The 15,620-nt window shown below is 36.8% G+C and overlaps 3 protein-coding genes across 6 annotated transcripts in view; 2 read left to right on the top strand and 1 right to left on the bottom strand.

Moving 5' to 3' along the window:
- LOC129578795 (cyclin-dependent kinase 14) overlaps window positions 1–15,620 on the bottom strand; it is a 175,253-nt gene that overhangs the window by 148,905 nt on the left and 10,728 nt on the right. The window lies entirely within an intron of this gene.
- On the top strand, window positions 10,772–11,826 carry LOC129578827 (ribonuclease H1-like). The gene is made up of 2 exons (XM_055468003.1): window positions 10,772–11,115; window positions 11,323–11,826. Exons 1-2 carry the CDS (start codon window positions 10,973–10,975, stop codon window positions 11,690–11,692), a joined length of 513 nt encoding a protein of 170 aa, XP_055323978.1. The 5' UTR covers window positions 10,772–10,972; the 3' UTR covers window positions 11,693–11,826.
- Window positions 12,945–13,991, top strand: LOC129578826 (ribonuclease H1-like). Its single transcript, XM_055468002.1, has 2 exons — window positions 12,945–13,258; window positions 13,488–13,991. The coding sequence occupies exons 1-2, from the start codon at window positions 13,113–13,115 to the stop codon at window positions 13,855–13,857; spliced, it is 516 nt and encodes a 171-aa protein (XP_055323977.1). The 5' UTR covers window positions 12,945–13,112; the 3' UTR covers window positions 13,858–13,991.

The following is a 15,620-nucleotide window of genomic DNA, read 5'->3' as shown; positions in this document are numbered from 1 at the left end:
AAAATGAAAGTGAAGCAAGCAAGTAAGAACGAACGAACGAAAAAAAATTGAAATTTGCACAACTTATCGGGGTACAACAATTTGGTGTTGTGAAAACCGTGTTAAACCACCCAGAAGCAAGATCCTTGCCTCGAACAACAGACTCTGGCTTTTTATGTTTATTTTTTCTGCTCTCTCTCTCTCTCTCTGCGTGCCTCGTGCAATATAGGTGTCGGTATACTCGTTTCGGGTTCGATTTCACTGTGGATGCCATTAGGTGCGACAAATTTATAACACAACATCAAAACCATAAAGAAGACGATTCCTTTGATTTAAACAGTAGCCGTTGAATGTAAAGTGCATGACATTTGTGAATGACAACTATCTACTACGCAACATCGGCATGAAAATAGACAACAACAGATAAACAGACATCACACCACACCGTTCATCCAAATAAAAAGCCAAAAATATTTCATTGAGTGAAGTGAAACCAAATTCTTGGGCATTGGATACGGTTTGGTGATGCCGAAGATTAACACGCGCAATGTGACGGAACGACAGGGAGAACGAATGAGAAATATAGGAAAAATACCTTTGCGACAATGCAGCATCTAACAAGGTGAATATAAATATTTCAAAGATGAGTAATGACATGTTGGGCTTTGCTGTGGACCGCACTATTCTCAACATAGCAAAACAATTTTATTGCCCAACATTTTCTCTCTCTCTCATTCTTTCTACCGCGTGCTCCACAAACGTTTTTTTTTCTAATGTTCTAACCATGACTCATTTTTCTCTCTCTCTTTTTCTTTCCCCCGATCTGTTTCTCCAATTTTCAGCTGATGTGTAAATTTTAAGTGATACACAAGAAGAATAGCGACACAAACATTTATTGGACAAGACAAAATCTGCTTAAGTTCCATGCTTAAGAATTCTAACCAAACAAATTGATGTGACGGGCCACATTTTGTATTCCGATAACACGGTGCGCAAAAATGATGCATGGTTCTTGCTTGCTTGCTCTTATTTAACATTTTTCTTTTCTCGTGCAGCCGTCGTTCTGTCTTCTTTCTCTGTGTTTTTCTTTCTATTATTTTTTTTTTTTGGTGTGCGCGTTCTGACGAATTCACGTCACGCATATCGCCTTTTAACACGCATCTTTTTTTTCTTTGCTCCATTTTGACTGTGAATGATTGGTGTTTTTTTTTCTTTCTCTCGACTGGTGTTCATCATCAGTTATAAAACGTTTTACTCGAGCATTCTCACAGGAGATTTCACCATTTTGGCAATGCGATGCGATACTACGACGATGATGCTTGAGCACACGGTATTTTGTGGTATTTTGTGCAAAATAACACACTTTAATGGTGTTCCAAATAAAATCTAATCATTTTGACAAATGCCTGCGGGCCCCAATGGCAATGGGGATTGACGACTCCCGTTCATTGATGGGGCGTTCATAGTTTTTGCACATTTATCGTCTATCATGCAATAGATCAAAATGAGTAAATTATAACATTTTACTCCGATACACAGAATATATCGATAGTGTTTCGATGTATAAACTAGAAAACCTCGTTGTTGAGCTTCATTTTTTGTTGGTTTTTTTTTTGTTGTTGCTGGCAATGGATTTTGTGCAGTGAATCGATCACTTTGATGGTCCTTCTGCGACAAACTCGTTTCACTGATAAGAAAAGATTTGAGTCATGCGATGATGATTTTCGTAACGGAATCTGGCACTAAAATACACAAACAGAGCAAGTGTTTGCCACTATATTCATATCGATCTTTATTTATTTCGCTATTTGAAAATATTATATTATGGATCGCAGAGCATCGCATTCTATATGGCTGTCATTTATTTCTTGATGGAACACTTTATTCTTCCATAATATATGCTTTATTTCGAAATAAATAAATAATTTATCCACGTATATATTTTCGTTCATTTTTTCCAGCTCGCCTTTTTGATGCTGATGTCATGTGTTTGTATTTGTATTTGTATTTGTATTTTTTTCGTGTTTGGTTTTGTGAGACTTTTATTTTTTCTTGCTGCGAATAAATTTTCGTCAAGAAAATGTAAATATGTTCGTGTGAGAAGGCGTTTATGTGTCTTATATAAGCATCAATGCGCTTGGGATTCGATAAGCTTGACATTTGAAGCATCTCATGATTTTGTTGGCTCGTTTACCCTCTATCGCTCCTTCTCTATCTCGCTTCGCTGTTCACCATATGTCTCCATTTTATGTACATTAATCGATAATAAACAGAAATATTTAAACTACTACCAAGAGTACAAAGAGAATGCCGAATGATATTGAAAAGTGCTTTTGCCATTTATTGCGTCCCGCAAGGATCTAACAAAATATATTGGAGACTCTGGTAAATGATAACCACCCACCAAATTACAAACAATCCGTGTATTTTCCATTTGATGAAAATGGAGGAAAAACACCAAATGCCATTGCTGCCACTGCTGTCTTTTGTGATTGTTGTTGTTGGCATTCCTTGATGTGAAAAATGTTTTTAGAATTTAGTGCCGGGGATTGGCATCGGCGGTGGCGGCAGTGGTGGTAGCAACGATGTTAGTAAACACAGAATGCATCGGATTGCGTCGAAGAATGGATTGCACGGAATTGAAGTGGCTGCAAAATAGCAACAAACTAATTATTCTTTTGGCAATTTGATATTAAATTGAATCGATATATATTGCCGTATGCTTTGGGCACCACAAGATACACACATACATGTGCATAGTGTTGAGATGCTCTTCGACTGGTCGATAGAGTCAGAGCGCCGATACGCATACATTGTACAAGTACTTGATATGAATGGTGCAAATCGAAACGGTTCTGTCACATTCCATTCCCGTATTTCCGCCACACAGCTCACTCGCATTAATTTGTCGAACAAATCAACGTAATGTTACTAAAAACCGAACCAAATCAAGCCAATAAATATTCGAAATTGACAAACACGAAAAACACATCTTATCGCATACCAAGATTTATTGGGTAAATATTTAACTTTAATTACAGCAAACTTTACGGTTTCGTCGTGGCACATCACGCACCATGTTCCCGTTAATTTTTTCGCTGTCTTTTTTTCGTTATTTCGTTCTTCGTTGTTATTTTTTTCGGAGAAAGAGAAAGATAGAATGAATGAATTCCCAATGTTGCACTTGTGTTCTCTACGGCAATTTTTTGCTATCTCGGGTACTGTTCTTTTCCATTTTCATTTGTGATTTCGTGTGCATTGTTTAGATTTGCATTGATTTATGGTGACTATGTGCAAATCGACGACACAATTTCTATTGTTTCTTCTTGCTCTCTCTCCCTCTCCCTCTCTCTTTCCTCTCGTACGTTTATCCCGGTAAGTACAGAACTTATGCTTTATTTCCATTATCGGTGTATTCAACATACATTATTTGCTCAAGTTTCGAGCTTAAAGCATCTATACTAACACTTGATCGACTATGTGGAACAGCACTTGCTACTTCCGACCGAATTTTTTCTCCTCGAATATGTGTATGCCGAAATATAAAATCCGATGCACATGTTTTTTTAACGAAAAGAAGATTGTCTGATTTCGGCGTACGCAAATATCCACTTCGATCCGATTAAAGGAATCGATGCACGCCCATCCAAAATCAAAAACGAATTACGAATCAATTTTTGATTTGGTTTGACAATCAACAAACACATACAGGGAGAGAAAAAAAAGATTTTTTTTTCTTGCAATGTTGTCGTTTAGCTCAATCCATATTTCCAGCTGATTTCTTACGACTGACACCCTTTCACCCAGAACGCATTCTGTGTGTACAGAATCAAATCGAATGTAAATGGATGTGAACAATCAAAACATATGATTTTTTTTGTGTGTGCAACGAATGGTGCGAGAAAAAACACGATATTTGCCATGGAGTGAAGGTAATGCAGGAGAGTTGAAAAAGTGGAACCAAAGGAATTTCTCTTTCGTTGAAAATGTATTGCCATGTGTGATATTTCGAGAGAGAAAATCGAAGCTTTTTAAGTGTTAAGTCATGGCATTTGAATCGCCTACGAAGAATACATATGTCATTTTTTAGCTAGTGAAATATGCACCTCTCTCACTCTCACCTCAGAATGTGTTACATTGTTTCTCGAGCTCACTCGATGGACGTGTTAACAGTAGCAAAAACTTTTTTTTGCCCGTTGGAAATACTTAAGTCGAGTGGCGCCCGCTCAACTTGATGGATGACAAGTATTGGCATTGGGTAAATTTTTTTCCAAACATATTTCAAATAAAATATGATATTTCAACAGGATTCGAAAGGTTTTAACCTGTGACATGAAAATCCAACATTTCATCACACACATTTTTTTTCTTCAGATTTGACATTCGAATGGAACGGAACAACAACAAAAAATCACCCATAAGTAACTGTGCAGCATAGCAACTGGTTGGAATGGTTGACGAATCGGTTTCGTGAAATGAATGACATTTTTCGAATAGCTTTATTTGTGAATAATCATGAATTATTAAGGCAATATTTCAGCATCGGATTCCCAAGTATCGTTCATTCAATTGTAAAACCAATTCGTCCCTTTTTTCCACAATGCCCAATATAATTGTATCGCAATTTAAGAATGTATTCGGACGATTCGTGTGTACAAATTTAACGAAGGGATATATTTTAAAAGGGGATTAGTTGCATCGAAATGAAGTGTTTAGTAGATTGGAATGGAAATCGATGGCATCAATCGACTTCTGGATTTTGATGACTGAAATGTACCACAAAAGGAATTCAATAGATAAAACCAAAATCCGATCGAACAAAATAGGACTGCCGAAGATGGGAATAAAGAAAAATAAATAGAGAGGGTAGGCGAGTGAAAGGGAGAGTGTGCTGGATATATTGCTTATGCCTCAAAAATGGTTAAAAATGAAAGGAATTTCATCAAATAGAATGGAAAATAAATATTTAAACTTGATGGCGTCGTAAAAGTGAGGGAGAGTTTTGTTTTTATTTCTCTTATTTTTCTTCTTTTTTTTTCATTCTCCGTGAATTTGATGAATAGGAGCTTCGGTATACACACCGTGCATGTACATCAATAGAATTTGTTGGTGTGTGTATTTTTGCGAGGAGTCCCGTTTCTTGTCAGTTGCTCTAAGTCATTATATAGCATTTAATGTCATCACCCTATAAAGGAAGCAAAAAAGTCGGTGGTGCGGACAGCAACAACAATAGCAACGGCGGTAACCCTGGCGATGGCTGCGATTCACTGTGAGAGTGCGACAGAGACACACACAGCCACACATCATTTCCATTTCAAACGAACACCATTCTTATGAATTTCTAGTATGCAATATCAAGATCCAATGCACGCGCGCGCTCGTTCGTTCGCGAAGCATAGCCAGAAAATGCACAAGTGTACGCTAGAGGAAAAGAGATGGAGAGAGAGAGAGAGAGAGAGAGAGAGAGAGAGAGAGAGAGAGAGAGTTCGGTTCATGCATCAAAGGCGGTCGAACTTTTTTTTTGTCTCACAGCTCTGAAAAATATAAACGGTGAAGCTTGTTACACCATTTAAACATAATCGTTTATGCGTTATGAATGATTTCGTTCGTTTATTTTTTGTTCCTTCTTGCCGCGCTGCTCCTCTTTATCCGATTCAATAAATTTATAAAATGTAAATCTTATAGAGTGGAAAAAAAAGACGGCAGCACACAACAATGTAAGCCAAGAGTTGGGAATGAAATGACGAAAGCCAGAGCAGGAGAAGAAGACGACGACGACGATGATGGAAAAAAGTCGACAGTGCAAATATGAAAATATTATGACGAAATGGGTAAGACAGATGCCGGGGTGCAATGGGTTCGAGTTTAGCGAATGCGATTTTTTTTTCGTCTCATTCTTCGAGTTTGGGTAATGTTATTTTTTTTATGTCACAGAGAATATGGGGTGTGATGATGGAATACTAGGGAAAAAGGTGGGTGTAAAGGCGAACATACACAAATATAAATAAATAGCAAAACGAGTAAGAAGAAGTAGCAGAAAAAGCGCTCATGTTCGATCAGCAGCAGCACACGAGCATAAAAACGTTTGGTTTATCGTTAACAGTGGATGTCATCACCAGTCGCTGTTTTAACGCAATGCGATTTTTTCGGTTCATCTATTTCACTCTCCACTTCTTTCTTTCCGCTCATTTTTTTGTTACTCTGCTGCTGCCGTTCGTTGTTGTGCTTATTGCTTTGCTTATTTGAACACACAAGTATGTTGCGATTGACGTTATTTTAGCATCATCTCAAAAAACACAGCGACCGAAACGCTCGAACGATCTACTCGTATGTCTTTGTGTGAGTTTAGTGAAAACAATATGGTTGTTTCACATCTATTTTTTTTTCTCTTCTTTATTACGTACATAGAATCGCTCTACGTATACGTCGTATTGGTCGACGAAAAATTATTTAGCTCCGAATGGATCGAGAAAAAAAAAACGATTACTTTATGCATACTGCACACATCAATCAGAATCGTTATATGAACTCAGCGCGAGAGAGAGAGAGAGAAACCGACAAGCACATAAGACGATTGAAATTATAGCGAACCATCATCATCATCGAATATAGAAAGAGAAACGATTATGGAAAAATAAAATAGCGTCTCATATATATTATTTTTCTTTCGTTTGCCACAGACATATTTGTCGTAATAGTAAAAACAAGATGTAAAATCTTAGCCGTAACATAGTATTTCGGGCAAGCAACCAGATTACAGTTTTCGTAACAAATAACACAATTTCTCTCTCTCTCTCTCTCTGTTTCTTTTGCTTATTTTTCATTTCACGTGTTTTTTTATTCATTCTTTCTGTTGCGCTACTTTTCGCAATTCGACGATTCACGTTTTTTTTTCTGTGTTATGAAAAGTTATTTTTCATGCAAATATTGATAATGGCGTGAAACGCGGATTTTCACGATGACAGGTACATTGGGAGCAACGACTTTACTACCGTGCTGTTGGTGCTGGTGCGACTGCCGTTTGCTCGTTCGGTCGGTGCTACTCTAAATGAAATAAAGAAAATTGAGCTCATCGCACAGTTAACACATCGCCACAGTCAATGAGACCCGGCGGTACACGAGACATGTACCTCAAATACAGAGCCATCACACGCGTGCAAACCTATTTGTAAAAACAACTAGAGAGAGAGAGAGAGAGAGAGAGAGAGAGAAGAAATATGGGCACAAAATAAAGAGCGACGTGAAGTAATCATGATGACGAAAATTGAAGAAATGACTTTCTTGTTTTCTTCATTTCAACGTCGTCGTTGTCATCGTCAACGTGTCTGTGTGTCACCACTTAGCGTAAGCGCATATCCGTTTGCATGCGATATGATAATGCGAAATTCGCCCATTTAAATTTCAATTCGTTTTTATTACTTCATTTAGAAATCATTTCAAATCTCTTTGCATGTAATATTTGGAAATCATTTTCGAGTGGTACGTAGATGCAAAGTGGCAGACTAAGCGTAACGAAGCGAGCACACTTCGTGAATTCCGAATAAAATGTGTAAACAAAACGTTTGCCTCAAATTGTTTTCCTTCTATCACCGCCGCCGTCGCCACATTCCACCATTCCCATGACTTATTCCAGTCTTCTGCAGCACATTCACATGAAAATTTAATTTTTAATTAAAATCTGAGAACAAATAATCAGATAAAAAGCGAAAATAAAAGATTAATCATCACTGTGAATTTGAATATGAGCCAAAATACTTTTGTAGAACTTTTCTCTTTCTATCGAAAAAGATCAAAAAAAAATGTCGGGAGAGAGAAGCAAAAGAAATCACGTTCAAAGGGAAGCCAAAGAAATGTGGCTGGATGTACAATGGTGCGAGAGTGAGTGTACCGTTCGCCAGTTTCAAGTGCATATTTGCGTTCGAATTATGCGCATAATCCCAGTCCAAATATTAATTTTGGAACCAAATAACAGCAAAACCGACACAAAATGAAATCCATTGAATTGACGATATCAAATTGAATATTTCATACGTTAATGTGTTTCTTTCGTTTCGTTCCGTGCATTGTGAAGTTGGTTTGAGATGTGGCCGACGAAGCATCGGCATTAAACAGCATCAAATGCAAATATTGGCCATTTTCCCAAACGCACGAAAACAACGCTGAGGAACGGAAAAATGCACAATAACAAGAGCGAGAGCGAAATGAGCAATAGATGAGCTACATGCAAAACACCGTAAATAAATTATTATCCATTTCAGGATATGGAATATATGGAATGAATGAATGTAAATTGCTTGTGCGAGTGAGCTTCGCACAAATGAATGAAACCAAACTCGAGCAAATAAATACACACACTTTGTACATACAAATGGTGAAGATCCCATCCAACAGACGTTTCATATTTCCGATGTTGTATTCCAATAAAAAAGTTGTGAGAAAAATGAATCGATTACTTTTTGGCGCATATTTATTCGATTTTTTTTTCAACTCTGGATTATTCATGAATATGCAAATGCCGGTGAAAAAAAACAATTGAACATACCGAGAGAGAGAGAGGAAGAGAGAGAGAGAGAGAGAGAGAGAGAGGGAGAAGGAGACAGAACTGGATAGGATTCTGTTGATGTAACAACAGGTACATACCATACTTCATTTGGTTGAGAACATGAGATGATTTGATTGTTCGTTGTTGAAAAACATGCGGATCAACATTTGATTAAATATCCGATGTGAACCTCGGTAAACTGTGATGTTACGAAACGAAATCGGAGATTTGTGGCTCGTATCACCGCTTGCAATCATTCTGAATGCAAATTCAACAGTAGAAAAAAGAAGTACTCTCTCTTTTTTTGCAGCAGTTAGAATGGACTTCTACAATATCTGAATTTTTTTTATTTATCAAATTGATTTATCATTTATTTATGTAAAATATCGATGATTCAGTGCGCAATGGAAAAGTTTGTTTGGTCAATAAACGCACAGCTTTTGTGCAACTATGCAATTTTGGTTCCGTTTACTGCATCACAGCCAATCGATTTGAATGTCGACACCACGTTATGATTACGTTCGAATCTGTTTGTAGTTATTATTATTATCCACAGTGCAAATGAGTGGCAGATCCTGTGATTGCTCTTGTCATTCGAATGGCAGTTCCTGCAATTCATGTTTGTGTTCAGAGCTGCGGAATGGGTATGCTATTGCATTTGAATATTTCCAGTCTTTTGACCTTTTCGATTGACATTTAAAATATGGATATTTTTCTATATAATTTTTGAATCGAAAAAAACTAATGAAATTTCTATTTTTCTCATTTCTCCAAAGGAATTTCAAACCGGTCACCGACAGCGACATGATGCGATTGCGAGCTATTAGAGATCAATGGAAAATGTTCGTATACATTTTTGATTACAAATTTCGAGCATTCGTTCTAAATCGACACACAACATTTTGACTCGCAGAGATTTCGATCAATTTCTCCTGAATAATCCGCATCTCCAATGGATGAGCACATCAAACAAAAACACCGATAATACCAAAACATCAGATGAAAACAAGGCTAATTGAATGGGAAAAGAAAAGACACATATCCCAGATGATCATCATTAATTTAAATGATTCAACAACCACAATTGTACGGCGACATGGAAATGAAATAAAAACAATTAAAAATCTTCAAAATTCCAAATAAGTCTCGAGTGTGAAGCGGTTTATAATTCATAAGTAATAAAGGAGCTCTCTTCAATTTGAACGAATCAAAATATTGACAATTTTATATTCATTTTTCATTTTCAACTCAATATTTTCGTTGTGATTATAAATTCAATGAGGTAAAAATAATCGTCGTTTCACATTTCACAGTTGAAATCCGTCTCAAATGCAATTAATTGACATAATAATGGTTGAATAAACCACCATATTTCCATTTAAACAAGCCACTCTTATTCAGCACTCGATAATGTTTTTTCAATATTTATAATCATCAGAGGGAATGAAAACAATGGAAAAAACCCAATTGTCACAAATATTTATGTCTTATTGTGTTGATTCAATCCTGTTGACATCTTTTAGTTCGGCTGAAAATCATTTTTTATTGTTCATTTCGGATTACTTGGCGAAACAAAAACTGTCATTTAATACGCACAGATCGATTTATCCACAGAATTGAAACTGTAAATAAACATTCATGTCGAAACATGTTCATATTTTATCATGAAGAACAAGCACGAAGGAGAAGACACAGAGAACCATCAAAATAAGAACTACAAGCGAACATTCAACAGATTCGAATGCACTGCTTATGTGTATGTTTGTATTGGCTATTGTCCATATTGTGTCTTTCATGAGTCTTTCTTTGTGTGTGTGACAATCAAATCGGGATAATTTTTTCCGACACTAAATCAACCAATACCACAAACACTTTGAATACATATCCAATAGAGGTAAGACTGCGTTTATACGACACTTGGTTCAAATACAGTCATTATTGTGTAGCAAAATTTAATGTGTTTCAACTTCAACTCTCATCATGTTAAAGAAATGGTCGCAAACGCTCATTCGTTCATCAAACACATACACGCAAAATTGAAGATTGTAGTATTGAGCCCTTTGCAATGTTGCGACCAAGACGGAGCCACACAATTGATTTCTTTCTTGCATTACTTCGCTACTGCGACACATCTATTCATTGGTCATGGCGATTGGAGCCGGTGTTTGTGGTTTGCTTGAATGTATTGTTCTCTCCAGAATGTGTGTTGAATTATGCACACGCACGTCAACTGTGAAATGGGCTAAGTTACTGCCAAATGAAATCGAAAATCACCGCAAAGAAGACGCGTCATAGTTTCAATTCTCTACAAAAGCTGTTGAACAATCAAAGTGTTTAGTCGCAAATTATCGGGCAGAACCGAGTCAATTTTTTTAAAAATAAATTCTGATTGGAAGAAAATTGATTGATTTTTTTTTCTCGCAAATATCTCGTCGATCGAAATACGAGACAATGAGCCGCAATTACAATCGTAATTACAATAGCCGTGGTTCGGACAAATACACGGATGTCTACACCGATGGATCCTGTTTGGGAAACGGTCAAGCTGGTGCACGTGGTGGATATGGCAATTATTGGGGACCAGATCATCCAAAGTATTTATTTTTCAGCCGATATTTTTGTTAATGCCAAGTTCATTGCTCACACGCAAAAAATCACATTGACAATAATGTTTCCGTGGCTGTGATAGAGCGTGTTGATGTTACCAGAAACAAATTTTTGATTTTTACTTTTAATCGAATGCTACCAATTTTTAATTTTTGATTTGACCTGATTGAAATATATTCGATTTTTCGTTTCAGCAACGTAAGCGAACCGGTCCGTGGACGCGCCACCAATAATATGGGTGAAATCCAAGGTGCAACTCGTGCAATCAACGATGCTGGTCGAATGGGCGTTGAGAAATTGCGCATCAACACCGATTCGGAATTTCTTCGTAAATCGGTGAACGATTGGATGCCAAAATGGAAACAAAACGATTATCGCAAGGCCGATGGAAATCCCGTCGTAAATCGTGACGATTTTCAAAATTTGGATCGGGCAATGCGCAACAATCCCCAAATGGATGTCACATTCAGACACGTTCCGGCACACTCGGGCAATCCAGGCAACGAAGCAGCCGATCGCTTGGCCAAACAAGGCGCACAACGCTATGGCGGTGGGTATTATTAAAACGATGACGCTCGTTGAAAATCCCCGTGAAAAATAAGAAAAATAAAACATTTTTCATATGAAATCATTGTCACGTCAAAGTTTGACAATTTCATTAAATTCAATAAAATTTCGAAATTGAAAATGTCATTCTATTCAATTTGTTCAAATTAGTGAGAAGGTATTCGAAATGCACTGAACAAGGTAAGGTTGATCAGTTTCTGTGAGTTTTTATACAGCATTCTCTTACTTGGTGGATTCGTTTGCCGAAAGAAAAAAAACGGTAACTGTGACTCATCGAATGAGGAAAAATAGCTATTAAGAAGAGGTCAAAAGGACAAATCTCCAAAAAAGGTAATGTTTTCTTGCTTGCTCATTGTTGTTTATCATATTATTTGATATTCGCAAGATTGAAATGATAGAAAAAAAATCTTTTGCTATAACTACTATTTGGCTTACATAAGAGAAACTCAAACGCAATAGCATTCATTATTACTTAATAAACATTTACACAAAATCTGCCAAAATCACAAAATATGTGGTCCGTTTCGACTGTGCTTCGTGTAATTTGAGTGCAACCAAACAAAAGTTATTCCTTATTTTTGTATTTTCGTCCACATTTTAAACATCAACATGTTGAAAGATTCGTTGAAATTTGTGTATAAAAATCGAATGTCTCCATCAAAACAAATATGTTCGACAATAAAGAAAATGAGAAAATTGGAATTGGAACTGAAAAAAAATCCCTTGAACGATTCTCAGAACAGAAATTATCAACAAATGTTGCAATTGATTGTTTATTTAGGACCGCATTTTTTTCGGGCTCTGCATAAAAACTACGTACAGCCGCTAGAAGTGGTGCAAAACGTCAACACACCAATAGTTTGGCAGTGTTACGCGCCATTAGGCTAGTGTATGTGTGTGTGTACTTTGTAGTGATAACATGCTGTGCAGGAAATATTCATATACAACAGCATCGAATCTTACGACACACAAATATTATAATATGTTCAACGGGCTATTCTAAACTGTTTATGAAGCATAAATGCTGATTCTTTGCGAGTAACACACACACACACAGAGACACGCTTAACTCAAATTTCAATGCGTTATATTATCATATTACTCTTCTTCTCATTCGTTCGTTTGGTGAATTCAGCGTCATAAAACCTCCCGGCGCAAAAGTATTCTGTGTTGAGTGTGTAGTGTATGCAAGTGTGTATGTAAATCATACAGTTGACCATGAACAATACACAAGCACGAAATATTTTTCAGTTGGTTTTTTTCTTTCAAATTGAATAGTTTGCACCAGCAATCGTTCAAAAGTGAGAACGCTTCTAGCGTTTGATTCATTTAGAAGTGTAAAGACAGCGAAAGTATCAACACATTCAGATTTTGATTTCTTCCAAGTTCAAGTGAATTTGTTGTGAAGCTACGAAAAATGGGAGACTGGTATTGGGAAGACGAAGGATTTATCGTTGACAACGATGGTTACGTCAACGTTTGGGTGGATGGATCTTGCTTGCGAAATGGCCAACCTGGTGCTCGTGCTGGTTACGGTGTTGTCTACGATTACGATCATTATATGTATGTTTTTTGTTGTTGTTTTTTTCATTCAAATATTCTGTTATTTTTTGTTCATGTTGAAAAAAAATCAATCAATTGAGTTTTTGCAATTTTGTGTATTCATGTGAATTGTATCAGCTTAGTGTGGTTTCAGTTCTGATGAAAAATTGTATTTTTCAATCAATTCGTTTCTCTCTCTCTCTCTCTCTCTCTCTCTCTCTCTCTCTCTCTCTCTCTTCCATTCAACTAGGAATGTGAGCGCACCGGTAAAGGGTCGAGCAACGAACAATGCCGGCGAAATTCAAGCGGCAACACGTGCTATCCGAGACTGTGGTCGTACTGGCATTGAAAAATTGCGCATCAACACGGATTCAGATTTTTTGCGTGCATCTGTTTGTGATCGATTACCGCGTTGGGAACGAAACGGTTTTCGTAAAGTGAACGGCGATCCGCTGGCAAATCAACGCGATTTTATGGAATTAAGCCGAGCATTGGAATACAATTCACACATGGACATCGAATTTTATCATGTTCCAGCACATGCAGGTGATGAATACAACGAAGAAGCTGACCGTTTGGCCAAGGAAGGAGCAATGCAATACCGGCCACGTTACAATTAAAATATCGATAAAACAAATGACAGTTAAATTCATGAAAAAAAAATAAGCAAAAAACATAAAACTTCCCTATGTTGCATTTGCATGAATGATGTCATCCGGTTGAATTAATGACAATAAAGCAAAACAATACAAAACGTTCGTGCCTTTTTAATTGAAGTTTTTAATTTCATTGTGTCAGGGATTTGTGCGGCGATGTAGGCATGTTATATGGTAAAATGTGTTCATAAATCTGGAATTTTATCGTTGTTTTTGTTGGCTCCCTTATCGACCACTTCACCTTACGTTACGATGATTCGCACAATTTCCTCATCATTTCCATGGAAAATAAGAGCCTTTTTCATTCGTAAAAGAATTTGTTTTTGTAGCTTGGATTCAATCCAAACATAGAATATGTTGATTTCAAGATGTAAAAAGGCTTAACCAGAGTATTTTGCCATTGAACAAAAGTGTAGACACTCACACAGCGTATCATTTTACACGGGTTAGTTCTGAGAAGTGTGAGAGTCGTACACAGCAACCGGCCGGTAAGTCATTTTGATTGGTTGCGAAAAATCTTCGGTCGGTTTGTATTTCACATCACAATTTGCTTCGAGCCATTCAGCTAATTCCACTTAAATTGAAAACAATAATTGCTTTTAAAATAATCATCGTACGAAAGGCCAGGTAACAGCAATTTTCACAAAACATCACGCTCAAGTGCCATTTGATGGTAAATTAGTGGAAATTATAATAAGCTAAATGAGACAGATTAATCGAAGGGTAATTTTATAGATTTTCAATTTTCAATACGCATCGATGAATACTAATGAATTTGTGTGTGTGTGTGTGTGTGTGTGTGTGTGCACGTCACAAATAGATCCACCGCCGTTGGAATGGTGTGTCACTTGCAAAAAAGTAGTACAACTTTGCCATTACCAATCTATTGTTTAGCATGTCTATCTCCTTCACTCGCCGTGTTTTCCACGTTTTATCAAACAATATCGATATTTTTATGAGCGGGAAATCCATGCAGAGCATACATTGTGTCTGTGTGTGTGCTTTGTTATTTTCGAAAACAGCATAAACGCAGTGCAATACCCAATCGGAAAACTAATTTTTCATCACGTACTCAATTGCGTTAATAATACTTTCGCATTAACCTACACGCCATTATTGTGTATTGATATTTGATATCGTTCATGTGCGATTTGGTTTTGTTTGCAAATGTGATTTACATCGACAAACTGTAGACAGGTGTCGGTCGGGTAGAATCTAATATTTCAAGCAATATCATTGTAATGTCATAAAAGTGCAACAAACAGCCATCGTTCCGAATATTGTGGAGTTTATTTGAAGAGCAATGCATAAGTTTGGCATTCTTCCCATCGATTTTTCTCCTTTTTTTCCTCTTTCTTTCTTTCGTTCTCTATGTGTGTTTTTCTCATAGCCATACAATGCTTTTGGCTGTAGTGGAGTGTTTTCAACTTATACGGTGTGTGCGATTGCATAGCAATCGACGGTCGTCTTTTGCAAAGTGTTTCCAAATGATGTCAAATATCGAAGCTCCGCACATTTATTCAATTTATTATTATGATCGTTGAATGTGCGGTGAAAATCGGATTTTAGTATAGAATAGGTAATATTTGCATAAATCGTTTGCGGTTCGATAAAAAAGCAGTCAAAATATTTTATTGAGATCACTTGAAATCTCTGCCATTGTGTCTGTGTCTCTGGTGTGTGTATTTGTGTTTGTGTTGCCATATTTGCAATTCACTTTTCAATTT

This window comes from Sitodiplosis mosellana, unplaced genomic scaffold (genome assembly GCF_009176505.1).
Source record: "Sitodiplosis mosellana isolate CC-2019 unplaced genomic scaffold, AAFC_SMos_1.0 Smas_scaffold_6226, whole genome shotgun sequence".
Lineage (NCBI taxonomy): Eukaryota > Metazoa > Arthropoda > Insecta > Diptera > Cecidomyiidae > Sitodiplosis > Sitodiplosis mosellana.
The sequence above is the reverse complement of the archived record's forward strand: the minus strand, read 5'-3'. Positions and strand labels throughout refer to the sequence as shown.